Here is a 20,537-nt window from a genome sequence, read left to right on the forward strand (position 1 = left end):
AAAAATGGTCAGTCACAGGAGAGGAATCATCTTCAGAATAAGAAGGCAGTTGGAATGGAGATTAAAATAAAGTCAGATAGTCAGGAACAGAGCTGAGAGAAAAGGATATGTCTTTCTTCATGGAGAAGGTTAGGGATCTCATTAAAATCACTCTAATTTAGCAAAAGATACAATCCACTTGTCCATTTGTAATAGTTTATCCACCCACTTTACCTCCATTTGTAGTGTTTATTCAAGACATTAATTACTAGTTCTGTTCTTTCAACAATAGGCCAAACTATGGAGTATTATAGTTCTTTAAAGAGGCCTTTAATGTTCATAATCTTAGTTCAATCAGCCCAATGTAATCAAGACCTTCCGCCTTTTCCATCCTGACTCAGGTAGGCTTCCTACATGAAAGTGATTAAGACTTTTCACAAATATATGTGCCTCTCTTTTATGCCTTATTACAGATTTATAAGGACAGCCAGGTGGCTCAGTTGTACAGTGCCAGGGCTAGAGTCAAGAAGACCCATCTTGTGAGTTCACATCTGGCCTCACACACTACCTAACTATGCAACCCTGTTTGCCACAGTTTATTCATCTGTAAAATGAGCTGAAGAAAAAATGGCAAACCATTCTGCTATCTTTGCCAAGAAAACCCCAAATGGATTCACAAAGAATCAGACAAAATTGAAACAGCTGAACACATATTTCTAATCAGAAGATCTGAACAAGATTATCTCTGTTGTTGCTTCTTTCAATATGTTTTATATGATTTTACCAAATGCATAGAAGACATTGCACTGGAGGATAGCCTTAAGGTTATATTTGGCTTATACTGAATCATTGGGGAGGGGTATTTTATTAATTTTTTATTTAATATTTTATTTTTTCCTTGTTGCATGTAAAATGATTTTTAATATTTGTTTTTAAAACTTTGAGTTCCAGATTCTTTTCTTTCCTCTCTCCCCTCCTTCCTCAGAAATCACATGTGAAGTTAACAAGACATTTCTATAAAAATCATATTGTGAAAGAAAACAGATCTCCCCCCCAAAAAAAGAAACTCTTTAGAAAAATAAAGTATGAAAAAGTATGCTTCAATCTGTATTCAGGCACAATCTGTTCTTTCTCTAAATATGATAGCATTTTTCATCACAAGTAAGTCCTTCAGAGTAGTCTTGGATCATGCATTGCTGAGAATAGCAAAGTCATTTATAAGGTGATCATCTCACAATGTTAGAATTACTTTGTATATAGTACATTTCACTTTACATGGGTTCATGGAGGACTTTCCAGATTTTTGAATCATTTTTAAAACAATATCCTAGTCAACAAATAATATAGCATTTTATATATCAGTGATGTCAAACTCAAATAGAAACAGATTCCAGCAGATTGACTGAAAACCGCAAATTAACATTATTTCTACTGAATTGTATTTTTTTTATTTTGTTAAACATTTCCTAATTATATTGTAATCTGGTTCCAGCTAAGTTTGATACTTCTGCCCTATACCTTTGGATCAATAATGTGACTGAAGAAACTATGGTCTGCTGTGGAACATCATTTGCTTTCAAAATGTTTCTTCTTATCCTCTCAGATATAAAGAAAACCATCAATAAATGTATAAATTATCCTTATAAAAATCTTATGGTGAAGAAAGCAAATGTGGGTTATTAGTTATTGATTATCTTTTTTCTATTAATATCATTTCACTTAATAAACTCTTGTTTCACGTGTTACTACTGTAACCAAAGAATATCTCATCAAAAGACCAGCCTAGTAAAGATGAGCTTGTTTGTCTTTAGGACTGTTCACAGAAATCAGACTCAATCTATTGCGAGGACCTCTGCTTCAACAGTGATGGCAACAGAATGTCAGAAAAGAAGTGAAAGTGAAGAATCACACAAATTTTAGGCAATGACCAAAAGGTTATTGTATCAAACCCCAGAACACTGCAGAGATTACTAAATGAGAATCATAACCATTCAAAATAATTTGTTCTATCTCTCTACCCAAGAAAGCCAAATGGAGGAAGAACGCCTGTTGTCTAAATCACGGACAGGTAGATGAACAGTCTAGAAGGCTTGAACATTAGGATGTGTGTCTTGAATAGTCTTTGAAAATGGATAGTAAGTTGGGGACAGAACTAAATGATCCAGAAAGCCTGTCAAATTATCTTTGGGAAATTGGAAAGTTCTTTTTTTAATGATCTCAAATGTCTCCATGAAGAAAAGGCCATCTTTTTAGTGCTGTTATTCTCTGAAAGGGCAGCTAGGTTATACAATGGATAGATGAAAACAATAAACCACTTTGTCAAGAACTCCCCAAATGGTGTCATGAAGATTTGGACATGAATGAAATAGATGACCGACAAAAATTTCATGAGTAATAGAACACTACAATCTCCAAAAAAATTATAATTAATATCCTTCAAAACCAATGAAGAAGCAGACGGCGTTTTTGAGCAGGCTATGAAACATAACACTGAAGAATCAGAGTAATGGATGTCAACAAAGATATGTATAAATGAAACAACAAGCACTAGTTACAAGGTAAGAACAAAAGATGATAAATGGATAATGTTGTACTCCACCAATATTTTCATAAAGTTAAGAAGAAGAGGCACTTAGAATTAATTATAGGTGTACTTCCTGTTGAGAACTTATGGAAAGACATTAACAAAAGCTGCACAGTGTGGGAAAGCATTGCCATATCTCTGCTTGGCAAGAAAATCAATTGTTTTATAAATGAAGTAATTTCTAAGTTTTTTTTTTTCTTTTTGATGTCTTTGTTGTGACAACTGATCTGTATCAGTTAAATTTCCATAGGGAATAATGTTACCCTGTGTTGGAAGTCTGGTATAAAATACATTCACTTCCCCATTTTTTGGTGCTAAAATCTCATTTAAGAGGAAATGTGGTATTGTGGATAGAGAGGTGGCTTGAAGCCAGTAAGCTTTAGGCTCGAATCTCACAACTGAACTATATGGCCTTTGTAACCCTGAACAAGTCAGAACCTCTCAGTGCTCTGATTTTAGGGTCAGTATGTGTGAGAAGTAAGACTTGGCCCATGTCTTCCTGGCACTGAAATGAGCTCTTTACCACTGTGCCACACTGCTTTTCACTCTGGGGCAATGAATACAGAACTAACCTTCATCCATTAAGATAAAATAATTTAAATTTTTTGTGATGCTATTCATTGTACATGATGTCCAGCATTGTCTGACTCCCTTCTTAAGAAAATTACTTATTTAAATAGTTGTGACATATAGTTATGAGGCATCTGTGTAATCTCCCATTCTTTGACTACTTTCTTATTCCTGTATCATATTTCCCTATATATCTTTCATCCTTCTCCTCCCCTGTGCCATTTTTTTCCCAAGAAAGTTACAAATATTAAACTAGATATTGAGATAATTTGGAGTAATTCTGAGTTCTTAATAAAATTGCCCTACTTCTTCATTCTATTCAGCAGATGTTTGCACTTAAATGGTTATTGTTTTTTATAGTCATCTTTGTATAGATGAGCAAGAATTGAGGAGAGGGGAGAGGGAAGGAAAACAAACATTTATTCATTGCTTTTGATGTGCCAAACACTGTGCTAAGTGCTTAACAAATATCATCTCATGTAATCCTCACATCTCCTGTAGGTAGGTGCGATTATTATTCTCACTTTTCACTGAGGCAGATTGCAGTAAAATGACTTGATCAGGGTCACACAGCTGGTGTCTGAATTTGAATTCAGGTCTTCCTTACTCCAGACCCAGTATTCTATTCTCCATACCACCTGGCTGCCAGCCCTGATGGATAAGACCAAATTTCAAGAAATGATACTTCATAGATAAACAAGTATTAAAAATATTATAAAGTAAATTTTGAAAACAACATTAATGATGGATGATGGTATGTGGCCCTTTAAGGTTACCAAAACTCTATAATCATTGGAGATCTTTACCTCTGAGTGATAAAATGGTCTCAGAAGTCAGTAAATAGCAGAGTTAGGAGTTATTCCCAGCACTTCTTACTCTAGATACAGTGATTTATGCACAAACATAAATGTGATCAGATCTCACATACAATCTTACCAATCTTTTATGCTTTGGAAGCAGCCGTTTCACATAATTTCTTGAAATAATATGAGAATTGACAGGATGATCCCAGAATTGACTTGCCTTCTGTAGAATAAACTATTAAAGGAGAGAAGTTGTAAAGGAAAAAAAAACATTTATCTCCTAAAAATTCATAGTCAACTATTTTTTTAATTAAATTACTCAGAGAAAGGTACTGAAACATTAAGGTTAACAACCTCTTGGAGAGCAGATTATTACCCTCTTATCTATGCTGTTGAATCCTGACTAAATACTTCTGAATTTTATATGGCAGATAACAGAGATTGGACTGTGCAGAAGCAATATCAAGTACCTCTGAGTGATACATTACATACTTTTGAAAATCCACATATTAGTCCAAAGTGATTTAATTGTGAGAAAAATATACTGAATTCCTATTTGATGCTTTTCCACACAGACACCAGCAATGAGTTTTTATACTCAGCAGCCATTGTTTTAGTCTTTAAAGAATTATTATCAGTTTTGGAGAAGTAAGGAAACTTCCCAATAGGGGAGAACTGGGCCAGAGGGAGTGCAAGGGCCATGTGGGTGTGTGCACAGGATGCACAAAGTATGCTGGGACCCTGATGACTAAGTGTGCTTCCCCCATCCATCTCCACCCCAAACAGGGTCACATTTCTAAGAATTTGCCCTGGAATTTCACATTTTCCCATTATTCCTGGCTTTACTAGCTCTTCTCTACCACAAAAACAAGGAGCGTCCTTTCTAACCCTTTCACCCCCATGCTTTTCATTCTTCCTAAGACCGGAGAACCCTTTTCCCCAGTGGGAAGTATTGCTGTGGGAGGAAACACAGGTTCCATGACCTTCTGGCAACACCTGAGTTTAAATGACGCAACAGTTAAAGAGCCAAAGAAAATCATTTCCCTTACTTCTCAGAATCGCTGATGTAAATAATGCACAGTTTCCTAAGTCATGGGGAAAAACCCCCACAGTATTCATGTAGAACATAACAATGAATTCTATCCATGAGAATATGTCAGAGGAGTGTTTTGGATCTTGATATAGCATTATGGATGGGAATGAGAATTAGCATGACTTTGTGGAAAGGAATTAGAAAGTAAAACAATCCAATGGTATCTAACTAGAAATGAGCAAATATTCTCTTTCCAGAAGGGGTATTCACCATTAAGGAAGCACTATTCCAAGACATAATGAAAAAATTAAGTAAAAAATTCAAGATTACCAGAGGAAGACGTTCAACTATACTGAATTTTAGTTTTTCATTCTTCTCTGTGTTATCCAGATCTACAAAACAACCCCCCCAAAACAGAAAACAATTAAAATCATTCCATTTTAGTATTATAGAGTGTTACTAAAGTTTGTATCTAAAATTCAAAAATTCATAAACATTATAACAGTGTTCTTTAGATAACACATACCACCATCACTGTGATTCCCCACAGTCTGAGAGCTTTGGAAATTACACTTGTGTGACTCTCTGGGAAAACAGACTTTAATTAACTGTTTTCAATTATCTCAGAAAAAAGGCTACATGACATGCGGATTCATATTTATGAATCCATTATAATTCAAAATGACTGATTCTGAAGATGACATGTGCACAAATCACAGAGCCAGAGCTGAAAAGAAGCACAAAGCAATCTCATAGCAAATTTCTCAAGATCACAAGAGCAAAGATATAGGGCTAGAAAAAAGACAGAGGTTAAAGGGCATCTAGTCCAATTCTCAGTTTTATAAAGAAACAGAACAGAGGGGTTAAATGATTTGCCCAGGATCATACAGGGAAAGTCTAGCACAACATCAACACTTAATAAATGCTTATTGACTAATTGACCAAGTACTTGAGATGAAACTTTAACCCAGGTCTTCATGATTCCAAATCAAATATTTCACACATTATGGAATTGGGGCAATAGCATTTCATCCAAAAAAAATGCTGGACCACAAGGAACAATGGAAAGATTGTTGGATTTGCAGTTAGAGGACATGGATTTGAATTTTTTATCTGCTCCTTCCCACCTGTGTTATCTTAAACAATTCATTTTAATGGGTCTCAGTTTCCTTCTCTATAAAATGTAAGATTAGACTAGATGGTCTCTAAGGTTCCTGATTGTTATAAGTTTATACTCACAAGTTTTTGAATTAAGATATGCTGGATGTGTATATTAACATCGACCCCTCTGCTAAGCAACACTTCAGCTTAATATAAGACTAATTTTATAATATAAACTCTCTAGCACAACTTGTGCTGATCTTATTTGAAATGAAATTCAAACAAGGAAAAAATATATATCTATATATAACTCTCCTCCTGCTTTCCTAACATGAAACAGCCTGATTTTGAAATGAGAATGTTAAAAGAGCTGAGAGGGAGCCAGCCATTTGATGACACATTCTTGGACAACAAGCTGAGTCTTCCTAGCCTCAAGAGCCTCTGTGTTCTGTAAAGGAATCTAACCGTAGGGGGAAAATCACTAAGAATGAACTGAGAAACCTCTAGGGCCTCTTCAAGAGCCAAAGCAGTTTAACTTGGTTGCGTAGGAAAGAGTATTACTTACAAGAAATGGGACATATGGAGACAGAAACCAGCCCTTTAGCTGGATCAAATGTATTTACCTTTCAAGAGCTTCATGACCCCTGTTTCTGTAAGAAGTATCACTCCATCATCAATGTAATGCAGAAGGCAGTGTAGGGGGAGGCATCGTACCCCTAGGACCAAGTACACAGTATGGAAGCCTAGGAATGGAAATCCAGGGAGACAAACACAGTCAGAAGATGAACCTGGTTAATAAAGACAGACTTTACAATATGAGATTCAATGTTCCAATGACAACAACTGAGGGGTATTTGAAAGCTTCAGATATCTAGTTGATAGGGAAAGGAACATAACTCTAGAAAGACAATTAATAGGAGTGATCTATGGAAAGATATAATGAAACAGGTGGCAAAATGAAAAAATGCAAAAAGGAAATTCATAAAATTTTCACTCAAGCAACCTCTGACTTATGAACATCCCCTCACTGTTATACAAATGAAAAAAAGACATAGCCCATTGTGTTACTGTATCAATATTTATGTGTTTGATGGGCAGTGCCTATGGGCAATAAGCTGGACCAGAATTGAGTAGATTGGTCTGGATCACATAGGGAGATTCCAGAGTGCTGTCAATGATCCCAGGCTGCCCATTGCCACATAAGTCTATTTCTAGCACCATTCTCCTGGTAATGTAATAAATATGTGTGGATGTTGCCATCTTGGAATTTGAAGTTGTCATTGCAAATGCCCCAAAAGGTAAGAAATAAATAATGAATAAAAAGTAATGGTAAGACATAAATAGAACAAAGTGTTGACAAAAACTCTTTTTATGTGAGAATTGGTAGAAAAGACCTTACCAAAAGTATGTGTGATTAGCAAAGAGACTGAACTGGCCACACAGTGAGAGAGAAGGAAAATGGATCACCCAAGTGCTATATTCTTATGCAGAGCTATTAAAAGAAAGAGAGAAGGGCCTACCACATACTGGGTGGATCCTTGGAGAATTTATGGAAAGGAATAAAAAGTATCACACAGAATAAGAAGTCTTTGATGATTTGGTGTCTGAGGGAGAACCCACAATGATGAAATTACAAAGTCACCAAATGCCAAACTTCCATTATCATTTCTTACTGAATCTAGCCAATTCCTTACAAGCTAGCTAAGAGAGAGTAAAAGAAATTCCAAATATGTTCATCTTCAGAAATTCTTCTCAAAGTGGTTCAAATAAAAGAAGTTGGAAAGCAAAGAAAAAATGGACAGTTCTGAATGCAGTGTGTGGTATTTATTATATAAACATATTTATTATATAAACATGAGTATGTTCTGCTGTACATATTACAATGTTTTTTTTCTTTTTATAATTATTTTCCTTTTTCTATTTTGTATTTGTTTTAAATAAATACATTTAAAAAACAAGAAAAGACATCAATAAAATCAATTTTAAAAAAAGTTGGAAAAGATGACGTATTGGTCTCAATACAGGAGGACAAATAGCTAACAAAAGCAGCATGATCCAAAGAACAGAGTACTACAGTCAGGTAAGAGCCGATTATTATCCTACATGTGACACTTATAAGCTTTGTGACCATGGGTGAAGTATTTAAGTTCTTTGAGACTCAGTTTCTTCATATGAAAAATGAGGGTATTACCTACCCCATAGGCTCCTGTGAGGTCCTATCAAGATAACGTATGGAAAGGGCTAATACATGTCAAATGTATTTCAATATTGATCCATAGGCTAATGAGACAAAAAAAATCCCCACATACAGGATAAAATGAAGATAATTAATAGAGGAAAGACTTAGAATTTTGAGATACCCGCCAAAAAAAATCTTCCTATAGAACGTGGCATTGTAGCTGAGATGTAAATAAATTCAGGAGATGGGAGAGGAGGCCAGACAGAATTCCAGGTGCAGGAAATAGCTGGACAAGAAATATGGACATATCTCTCCATTTGGAGATATGCATAAGGTTGAGAAATAGAATGCTGCATCCAAGGAATGGCAAAGAGACGAATATCATTAGATAAGAAAACCTGGGAGAAGGTACAAGAAAACTGAAAAGGTAGGAGAGAGCCAACTGATGAAAGCAGGGACACCAACCAGCAAACTACTGCAAGAATTCAGGCTCAAAGAGATTAAGGCATGTCTTAGGACAGAAAGAAAGGGGCACTTATAGGAGCTATTGTAAATCCTCCAGTTGTTAGTGACATTGTTATGTGTATATTTACCTCTTTCCATGCTATATTCACCTAGTAGAATTTTATTATAATTATAACAACTAAGAATTTATATAGCATTTTTAAGCACAAAGCTGTTACTTTTCAGTCATCTCCAACTCTCCATGACCCCATTTGGGATTTTCTTGGCACAGACACTGGAGTGATTTTCCATTTCCTTCTCCAGCTCATTTTACAGATGAGGAAACTGAGGAGAACAGAATTAAGATACTTTCCAGTGTTGAGCAGCAAGACATTTGCCTGATGTCAAACAGTTAGTTCAATTAGGAAGTGTCTTACTAGTAAATGAAAAATTACTTAGCATTGGTTAAGTGTTTCAGGCCAGATGAGTCTTCCTGATTCTAGATCTGGCCCTCTATCTACTATGCTACCTAGCTGCCCAGAATTTATTGTTATTTATATATAATATTTACATAACACTTATACAGCACTTTGAGTATACAAAGCTTTTTTAGATAATGGAAATTAGTTCCCTTTCTACCTGTATATATCTAGTGTGTAGAACATAATTAGATGCTAGTAAATGCTTGCAGGATTTGATTTCATTGGCAAATGATACAATATTGTGCAAAGTGCTTTGTAAATCTTAAAACAATGTATACAACATAGATTATTTTTATCTCCAATTCATATTTTTGATAGAAGCCAGAAAAGTAGTGTTCCAGGAGAAGTAATATTCTATTATTATTTTATATTTAATATTTTATGTACTAGTGCACATTTGGACAAAATAACTGCTTTTAATAATTGAATAGAAAGGTTAAATTCTTCCCTTTTTACATTCACTGAAAGCATCTTTAATACCAGTAGCAGATAGTATAAGCATAATGTTCACTATATCTTTTCCCCACATTATTTTGATCTCCATTTCTAGTTCTTCATATTTTAACAGCCTATTATTCCATCTATTTCTTAAAGTTTTATGGAATTATGTTATGTCTGGGCAATTGTGGACAAGAAATTTAGTTGTAATAATGGCCTGGCTTTAATACAGTCTATTGTTTTATTTCAACAGGGGATTTGTCTCTGTTTTTCCAGGAAATATAACAAGCTTCTGATTATGATTCCAACCACTAGGTCATTGATTGCTAAGTCTTTGATAAGTAATAAGTTTTATACCCTGATTTTATATTTTGTATAGTTTCTAGCATTTTCTTGCATAATCAACATTGTTCACTAATTCTAGCTCCTTAAAGACATCCTGTCTATAATTTATGATGCCAAAGATCTGGTTTTGAATTGTTCTCATAAACTCTTCATTCCCACCAAGAAATCCATGGGATTCAGTAATTTGTTCAATACTTGTTTTCAGACATCCTGTTAGCTGAGTTTATGTGGATGTCACATGGAAGGCCTTTTGACTCCATTCTTGGATCTTAAGTTTTTTCAAAGTTTCCACCCAGAGATAAGTAATTCTAATTCCAGTGTTGTTTTCCTGTAATCTGCCTTTGCTCTTGCCCAGTAAAATGATGTCTGATTGTTCTAAAAATATTTCCATAGGTTCTCCCTTAGTTTACTGTATGATCAGAAAAAAGAAAATGAATTGGTATTATAGTGAGAGCAAGGAAGACAGTTTGTGTGTGCCACTGATCTCCATAAAATTTCAAGAGAGCAGTGATAATTCCTTAAGTGTGTTAAGTGAATGTACTTTAGTAGATTTATGTGAGAACATGGATAGGAATTATACAATACAAGCAGATGTACTGTAGGGGGAAAACTCTGCATTATTGGAGGGAATCTCTATATCACTGAGATAATATTTAGACTGGAGTATTAGAAAAAAATTAACATATGGGGTAGTTGTGGCCAACAAACTGCCATTTGGAATTTCTTCTTTCTGCTCATATATTTTTTATGATATTCTTCATAGCACTTCAGCAGTATAAATTCCTCATTTATAATAGGTTACATCTATTTATATCTACAACACTAACCTCTGATAGATTTCCTCACCTATAAAATGAGAAATTACATTAGATGGACTTTAAGATATCATCCATCTTTAGATCTAAGGTCTTATGATCTTGTGAATCTAGCACTTGACAAAATTAAAATCTCAAATCTATTTTCTCATTGAATGTGTTGTGATAATAGAGAAAGAATGGCTTATGACAGAAACTAAAACAAAATTCTCAACATATTCCTTCATTCTTCTTCTAAAAGGGTAGATCATGAAGTATGCTACTTACCTTCGAAATAATCTTAGTTCATGAATTTTCCCCTTAGATATCAAAGAAACTTAGCATATACTTATAAAATATATGTCCACTTAGCATGTGGACAGAAAGGGAAGGGGAGAAGAATGAGAGTTGGGCAAAGCAAAAGGAAATCTGATTGTTCTGTATTATAAAGCTGACAATCATCCTTAGGGTGCAGCTGAAACTAAGCTCAGGCCCCACAAAAAAATAGAAACAGAAATAATATTTTCAAATAGAAACCATAAAGAAGATTATTAGAAACTGGACTAAATAACCTCCAAGTTCCCTTCATACTCTAAAATACAATGGATGTTGTAAGAAATAAGCTAGAGGTCAAAAGGATTCACAAAATCTGGATCTATACACTCCTAGAAACTGACTTGAGAATTGGGTTGGACCTATTCCCTAGCTCTCCTGAAGGGAGCCACACAAAAATATGAAAATGGCTTACTTAGCCTCTAAATTTGATCCAGGATATGAACAGACAATTTTCAGATGATGAAATTGAAACTATTTCCACTCATATGAAAGAGTGTTCCAAATCACTATTGATCAGAGAAATGCAAATTAAGACAACCCTGAGATATCACTACACACCTGTCAGATTGGCTAAGATGACAGGGACAAATAATGATGAATGTTGGAGGGGATGTGGGAAAACTGGGACACTGATACATTGTTGGTGGAGTTGTGAAAGAATCCAGCCATTCTGGAGAGCAATCTGGAATTATGCCCAAAAAGTTATCAAACTGTGCATACCCTTTGATCTAGCAGGGCTACTACTGGGCTTATATCCCAAGGAAATACTAAAGAAGGGAAAGGGACCTGTATGTGCCAAAATGTTTGTGGCAGCCCTTTTTCTAGTGGCTAGAAGCTGGAAAATGAATGGATGTCCATCCATTGGAGAATGGTTGGGTAAATTATGGTATATGAAGGCTATGGAATATTATTGCTCTGTAAGAAATGACCAGCAGGAGGAATACAGAGAGGCTTGGAGAGACTTACATCAACTGATGCTGAGTGAAATGAGCAGAACTAGGAGATCATTATACACTTCAGCAATGATACTGTTTAAGGATGTATTCTGATGGAAGTGGATATCTTCAACATAGAGAAGAGCTAATCCAATTCCAGTTGATCAATGATGGATAGAATCAGCTACACCCACAGAAGGAACACTGGGAAATGAGTGTAAACTGTGAGCATTTTTTGTTTTTCTTCCCCAGGTTATTTTTACCTTCTGAATCCAATTCTTCCTTTGCAACAACAACAACAAAATTCGGTTCTTTACATATATATTGTACCTAGGATATACTATAAGATATTTAATATGTATGGGAATGCCTGCCATCTAGGGGAGGGGGTGGAGGGAAGGAAGGGAAAAATTCAGAACAGAAGGGAGTACAAGGGATAATGTTGTAAAAAAAATTACCTATGCATATGTACTGTCAAAAAATGTTATAATTATAAAATTAATTTAAAAAATTTGACCCATTCCTTCTATGTGTTGTTAAATTTTTAATTAATGAGTATTTAATAAGTGCTTCTCTTGGTACTAAGTGCTTGAAATAGAAGTGCAAAGAATGAAACAATCCCTACTAGAAAGGAAATTAAATTCCTCCAGGAGAGATGAGAACATATATACAGATGGAAAATAAACAGAAAGAGAATGAAGTCAAATAAATAGAAAGTCATTAAATAAACAGTTAGGTGTTATGATCGATAGAGTGCCAGGACTGGAGAAAGGAAGATTCAATCTGGCCTCAGACACATACTAGCTGTGTGACCCAAGGCTGCCTCAGTTTTCTCATGTGCAAAATGACCTCCAGGAGAAGGAAATGGCAAATCATAATTATTAGCCTTGCCAAGAAAACCCCAAATGGGGTCACAAAGAGTTGGACATGACTGAAGCACAATGATAACAGCAAGCAGTTGGGATCAGGAGGGGCATGAGCTGAGACTAAGGGAAGATAAGGGTTCTTCATGATCAAAGTAGAGATTGAAGGAATGATTGATGGAAGACTCTAAGTATAGTTGGCCGATAATTGGTCCTGGAAGAGCCCAGAGGTCAGAAGATACACTGTGCAAATGAATGGATGAGAAAAACCCTTACCAGGAGGAAGAGGTAAACACATCCTGTTCACTGAATCCAAAATCTGGGTCATAGTGTGAAAAACTGCAAATTCACCTGCACTGCCACGCCCATCACTAAAATGAATTACAGAACAACATGTCAGAAACAGAATTAATATCCTTTCAAGAACCATTTGGCCAATGCCACAGATTTAAGTGAATACAGCCTATCTATTGGGGAATTCATTTTTTCCATCTCTTGTGGATTTGGGTGGGGGCAAGTGTTATTCATGGCTCTTCTTGTTACATTGCAATCATTTCTGAATAAACCCTCTGCCTACCCAAGCTTACCACCCAACGAGCCTTCCCTTGGATTAAAGAAAAACAATCAAGCAAAAACAACCATATCTGACAGCAAATGTGTAATATTTCAAATGGGGGATCCATTGTAATCATTTAACACTGCTTTGTATTAACTTTAATTCATCTAATTAAGTTCTCTATGTTATTTCCTGGGGCTTTGGTATTCATTAGTTCCTACATAGTGACAAAAAGAAATAGAAAAGAAGGAAGAATGACAGTAAATAGGGATAGGGTTCTGGAAAGGACCTGTGATTTTACTGGTAAAAAGGAATTCTCAAGTGAAGAAATGTCCTCTCCCAGTCCAGATCAGCAAATTCTCTTCAACTAATGGTCTTTAGACAATTGCTCAGAGCACTGAGGTTAAGTGCCAGTCACCCAGCCAATATGAACTCTTTGTTCAGTTCTCTATACTGCTGAACCATACTGCTGAACTGACATCAGTGGATGTGAGGGCAGTGTTATGAGTTTTGAGCTGAGAGCTTGGGAAAGGGGGAGTTTTGAGTGGGGGCGAGTGGAAGTAAAGTACAAAAAGTCCCTCAACAGCACACAGCAACCTAGAGTTGTTTTGACTCTGTGAACCACATGGCAGATCAGGAACAAGAAATACTTGCGTACAAGTGGAAAACCCAGGAACCAAGCCTGTGTTTCCTCCAGCTAGTTTCCAGCATCTGGCAAAGGAGGTCCAGCTACAGTATAAGAGAAGAGGAAGCATGTGAGACCGCCTGAAGGGGGAAGCAATTAACCTCCCCTGAGTGCAGTTCCCTTCAAATTCCATTTCAACAACACAGGTCCTTCCAAGTGTCAGCCAAACTTGTTCACTGCAGCTGGTACTGACATTGTGGCTGGGACACAGAAAGAGTCCCTCTGAAGTCTCTTCTTTGGTACCAGCATCCAAAAATGTAAAAAGTGAAAATGAACATAACTATCCAGAAGAGAATGCAACTAAAACTCAGCTAAAATTCCACCCTTTACAGGAAGACTTTCTCATTTCCTCTTCATTCCAGCATCTCAGTTAATTACTTCCTATATGACTCAGTCACAAGTATTTTAGGTAAAAATGCTAACTGGGATTCCCTTCTCTACTGAGTAATTAAAAAACAAAATCCAAATATAATTATGAAACTTAAAACATTTTCTTTTACTGATGAGTGCTACTGACTATATAAAGATGACAGAAGAATTTAGCTCAAATCAACAAATGGTTGAGATGACAAATAAAAGAATGATAATTATTTAAAATAAGTGTTCAAATTTAGGCTAACACTTTAAGAATTTCAGAGGGTTTTCTGTCTGACAATTCTATGAAATATATAATAGAAGTATAGTATAATCTATAACCAATTTTATAGATTAATGAACTTATTGATTGTTCTTACCCATTTCAGATATTAGGTTATTCAGTATGTTAAATATTTGTGAAGTGTCTCAAAAGTCTAGATCAGTTTTAAGCTACTAAAGCTTTGGGGGATACTCCACGTCACAAATTCTATGTGCAAATTAGGTTATTGTGAATATTTAATGAGTTAATGTATATTGAATTCAGGGATTGACATAGTGCCTGGTTCATGAAGAATCAAAAAAAAAAGACTGAAATGACTAAACAACTAACTCATAGTAGTTATACTTATAAATGCTTGCTGAACATCTGAATGTTATAATAGCTGATATTTATACAGTGCTTTAAGGTTTGCAAAGTGTTTTACATATGTTAATTAATTTGATCTTCACAATAACCTTTGAGATAGATACTAGCAATGAAATTGAGGCTGAAAAAGATTAACTAATCCATAATCACATAGCTGGTATCTAAAGCTGGATCTGAATTGAAGTATCCATGACTCCAAATCTAGTATTCTTTTCCACTGTGACATCTACAAACACATCTATGTAAAAATTTTCCAATAAAAATATAATTACATTATATTATTGCCATCCTGCTGCCAATTTTTAAAAAGACTTCAACTTTCTATATTTTCAGGGAAAAACAAGACAGTCTCAAAAATGCAACTAACTATCCACACCAAGGATAGTAACAGTGACTCAGATTTAGTAATAAAGATAATAACTAATCAAAATATTATGATGAATTCCAAGGTGCTCTGTGGGCCTATGTTGTTATATAAGTATCAATTATTCTAGATACTCCAGTCACTGTCTGACTACAGGATCCTTACATGATTTGGAAGCAATTAATTATTTTCTAGAATCAAATAAATGTGTATGTGCATGCACATATTCTCTCTATTATCTTATCCTTATAAGTTACTTGGAATAATAGAAATGTACTATATATACTTCTTGCAATCCTATAACATTGTCAGTTAGTCAACAAACATTTATGAAGTCCTACTATGTGCCAGGTACTGTGCTAATCACTGGAAATACAAAGAAAGGCAAAAGGCAAATTTATTAAACCAATGAATATTTGGCATGTTGCAGGATGAAAAAAAAAAAGAGGGGACATAGAAATTTCAGAAACACAATAAGATTCAATGAACAGACAATGAAAACAGAAAAACTAACCATTTTTGAAACATAGTCGAGGACTAACTGTTCAATTTTCTTCTTTCCTATTAATTGTACAGGTAGATTTCTCAAGAGATGCTCTTTTAGCTCAGAGACCATCTATATTAAAAAAAAATTAAGAATAGCTAATTAGACAAACAAGATAAAGCTTAGTTTCTCATTCCAGAATAAGTTAAAAGGTTATCATTTTGTCTCACCAAGATGGTCTGAATTTCACAAGTTATGCCAAGAACCCAACTGACACATAAAATATGGTGCAAAAAGAATTCCCTTAATACTTGATGTTCTCCTACTTGCTCACAAAGCACAGAGGGTCAATTATTGGGGTCTGCAACTTTGTAAAGATGCAGCTTTCACTTTGCTAGCGTTACTAAATAGATGAGGATAAAAGTGCCAATATCTCAACACCTTCCATATTTTGGAGTCTTTATAGTTGACAGGAGTCTCATATTCACTGGAAGGGTAAATGACATAATTATGTAATAGTATATTACAATGGTCAGGACACTGGGCTTGGAGTTAGAGGATCTGAGTTCAAATAATATCAATTCAGCTTATTATCTATGTAACTTTACACAAGCTTTTTACTTCTCAGTGTCAGTTTCCTGACCTGTCAAATGAAGAGAGTGTACTGGATGGATGGCTCCCGAGGTTCCTCCCAGTTCTGATCCTCTGGTCTTAGGATCTCATCTGATTTACAACAGCTAAGATCAGTAGGTTGGTTAAGTAGCATTCCCATTTTCAAATCCACTCATATCCAATCAATTGTCAAGTCCTATTGATTCTACCTCCACATCTGTTACATCTATCCCCTTATTTCTGCTTAGGAAATTGAATTTCAGAGAGACCTGCCTATGGTCACATAGCTAGAAAATGTCAAGGATGCAATTTGAATCCAGGTGTTTTTTTCCCCAGAGTTGTCATCTAGACATTTTAATAACATCTGAGTCAATCACAAAACATTCAGTATTATAATTACACAAAATTATGAATCATGAAAGTATTTCAATTGTGGAAATGGAAATTCTTTTTCATCAAACAAGGATTCCATGCCAACAAATCCCCTATGTGAACCGAGGTCTTCTTGATTCAACTCTATCTACAACTCTGCCTTTCTAAATGGCCCATTAGGAACAAATGCTTAATAACCTGGTTTTACCAAAGATCAAGGCAAATAGTCCTAAGAGAAGAAAATATATGTAATAAATATCCTTGTCAATCAAAATCAGATATACTGAATAAAACAAACACATATGCAAAGGTAACAAATATATTCTTCATTTCAATTCCCTAAAACAGCCCTATTTTCATATTCTGCAAATTTGTGAGGAGAGGCAACATGTATCACAGCTGATATTCTTCTTCTCCTCTTCCATCTACCTTTCTTTTTCTCTTTTTTCCTCTTTCTTCCTAGTCTTTCCTGGGTTCTCAGAAGCAATATTTATCTGGTGATACTTAGAACAAAAAGAGGCTACTGACCCCTAACGACAAGCCATGAGAATTACACTCTAAAGACTCATTGTTTCATCCTCATTGAACAAGAACAAGGTTCCTGAAACATTCAAGTTCTATATCTGTTATTTAAACAGTCCCAAGCATAGGACCCATGAATGAAATCAAATACCATTTCATCTGAGGCCTTGGCTGGACTGTACATAATTTTAATTTTTCTCTCTCATCAGCACTGGCTAAAAATTTCCCATACCACTGGAAATCATACCTAGACCCAAACCAAGTTCTGTGTTTTTAATGCAATAGAAAAACGGGATCTTATTTCTTGCCCTAATGTTCCCATTAAATTCCAAGTCATCATTCTGCCCTTCTAGAAAATATTGCAAGAATAGCCTCATCTAAATCCCCTAAAGGCAAAGTAAAGATTTACATTTATATAATACTTTAAGTTTGGCGGACTCATTGTAACCTCATAAGATAGATAAAGTTTAATGATTCTCATTTTATAGATAAGAAAGCTGATGCTCTCAGTTTTTAAAGAATTTTATCACAAGTCAATAAGTATCTAAGGACACTCTATTATGTGATGTTGCTTCAAACCAGTCCTTGTCAGCCTACTTGATTTTCTTTTCAAACTTTCTTTCATTGTTCATCACAGGGGATGAATCTTAAGAGAGGAGAAAATTGTTTCACAGAGTACTGGGATGGGGATATTGACACTAGGAGCTAACCAAGTTAAGAAGGGAAAAAAGATATATATGTGTATGTTCTAGCTGACAAACTCACCTCATCTTTATTTGAGTTACTAGACTTTAAAAAAAAACAGCTTAATTAAGGGGAGAAAGATAGTATCAGATATTAAATCAAGTAGATCTTTCTCTCCCAAGGTACCAAATTATACTAGCCAGGACGAGGGGATAGAAAATAAGAGAACATAAGGATTAAAGTCTATTTGCTTATGTTTTACCATACATTCACATACACACAGATACACAGACACACACACAACTTCAGTGCTATACTCATTAATTCTCCTCCTTCAAAAATAAAAAATATAACCTTAAGTCAAGTTAAAATTCAGCATATTCAGCATGAAATCACAGGCTTTAAAGCCCATGTGAACTCCTAAAGAAAATTCAAGTATAATTAAATTCTTCAGAGTACACTGTATAAGCACCATAGATGAAGAGATTTTTGTCATAACTACCCCTCCAACCTACTTTTACATCCTCTTTTTTCCTACCTTTTTCTCTGGGCTAGAAAAATCGATTCAATCCCACCATATTAAAATAGTTCCTAAAATGGATTATCTGTTGACTTCCCTATGGATCACTACTTTTTTAATTTTCCAAAAACTCTCTTTTCTGGCCACTATGCATTTTCTCATCTAAGAGAATATAAATTCCTTGAAGGCTTGTTCTGTTTCATTCTTGTATTTGTATTTCCAGTGCTTAACACAGTGATAAATACTTCTTCATTAATTCTGAGAAATTTTGGATTCTGTAATTTAATGGCACTGGGTTCTACTTTGTTGAATTTGGAAATTGATATTAAAAAATTACAAGATTTCTCTCTTTCCCTGTCCTGCAATAAAAAAATATGCTTTAAAAAAGGGGGAAACTGTCTATCTTGGGCTCCAAAAGCATCCTGGTATACTAATAGGCCATAGAATACATACCAGTCCAATGAGCAGTCTCTGCTGATTATCTTCCTCCTGGAGGAGGGGAGCTAATCTTGACTCTGAAATAAAACAGAGCACTATTTAAACAACGAATACTTTCATGGTTACTATATGTTTCCTAACCTTCAACACCAAACCCTTGGTCTCCCCCCTTATCCCCCTACCAAAAAAAAAAAAAAAAGTAAGAGGGATAAGAAACTAGAAACTAGATTTTCCTCCCCTGGCTCACTGGGACATGCTTGAGAATGGAGTGATGGGATAGGAGATTTTACAAATATCACACAGTAGCTTTTACATAAATTCAGAAGAGAAGCCAAGAACTCTCTGAGAGAAAGAATGAAAGGATGGAAAGGTGAAGAAGAAAAATGCTCAATCCTGATAGGATCTAATTTCATTTTTCCACTCAGACACTAAAATTTTAGTCTGAATGGAAAAAAATAGAAATCAGTTAAGAATGCTTTAGTAATTAGTATCAGAAGGACACAGATATTTTATTAGCTAAGGAGACAATAAGGCAAGACAGGACAATGCTTGATTTATCTCCATCCCTTTCTCCTTCCCACAGAGTATGCTGACACTGGGATTGCTAACTTTAGTTTGAAGATTATATTCTGTATTATCATCTTAGCCCATATAAAGTAACTTGATCAGGGCAGAAATGTAGTATGTGATCTTAAAAAAAAAAAGATTTTCTACTTTCAAATTGATATGATACACCAAACAAGCTGAGGGGAGTAGGAAGTAAGGAGAACACAAGTCCTGTAAGAACTATTTTTGTGCTCTTTTTTTCAATGGAAAAAAAGGAAGCTGAGGTAATTGCTGAACAAAATACAGTAGTTTGAATGTAATGGAATACTATTGTGATATAAGAAATGAAAAGGAAGATGTTTTCAGAGAAATCTGGAAAGACTTATATGAATTGATACAGAGGATAGTTGGTTGATACAGAAGAACATATATACAATAACAATAATATTGTAAAGTAAAGCAACTGTAAAAGAATTAAGAACTCTGATCAACACAACCAACTAAAACTGTAAAATAAACTTAAAGAATTAGGAACTCTGAAAAACACAATAACCAATTATAATTCCAGAGGATTCATGATGAAATATTCTACCCATTTCCCTAATGAAGGAAAGATGGACTCAGACAAACTGAGACGTGTGTGTGTGTATGTGTTTTGCCAATGAAGGGATTTTCTTTTAACTATGTTTCTTACAAAAGTTTTGCTTTACTTTTTTTTTCAGTGATAGAAGTGGAAAAAGGCATATTTTTATTGATTAAAAAAAAGCATTGACAAGAAAAATTATCTACTTGCTATATTTACTTCCTATATGGATTCAGGTAGCTAAGAGCAAAGGAAAATAAATTAAAGCTGAGTGATAGCTTG

At 34.9% G+C, this 20,537-nt stretch overlaps 1 protein-coding gene across 5 annotated transcripts in view; it reads right to left on the reverse strand.

The window, feature by feature from the left end:
• GSAP (gamma-secretase activating protein) overlaps positions 1-20,537 on the reverse strand; it is a 102,383-nt gene that overhangs the window by 4,102 nt on the left and 77,744 nt on the right. For 4 of the 5 annotated variants that reach the window (XM_074268462.1, XM_074268459.1, XM_074268460.1 and 1 more), the window contains 7 exons: positions 19,142-19,203; positions 16,009-16,110; positions 14,101-14,171; positions 13,163-13,257; positions 6,694-6,813; positions 5,300-5,361; positions 4,070-4,171 (listed from right to left, as the gene is read on the reverse strand). In XM_074268462.1, the coding sequence (XP_074124563.1) occupies positions 4,070-4,171; positions 5,300-5,361; positions 6,694-6,813; positions 13,163-13,257; positions 14,101-14,171; positions 16,009-16,110; positions 19,142-19,203 (614 nt within the window). Of the gene's footprint in view, positions 1-3,657; positions 3,785-4,069; positions 4,172-5,299; positions 5,362-6,693; positions 6,814-13,162; positions 13,258-14,100; positions 14,172-16,008; positions 16,111-19,141; positions 19,204-20,537 lie in introns of all 5 variants that reach the window. The other variant, XR_012482418.1, reaches the window with a different exon arrangement.

This window comes from Sminthopsis crassicaudata, chromosome 5, assembly GCF_048593235.1.
Source record: "Sminthopsis crassicaudata isolate SCR6 chromosome 5, ASM4859323v1, whole genome shotgun sequence".
In the NCBI taxonomy this organism is placed as follows: domain Eukaryota; kingdom Metazoa; phylum Chordata; class Mammalia; order Dasyuromorphia; family Dasyuridae; genus Sminthopsis; species Sminthopsis crassicaudata.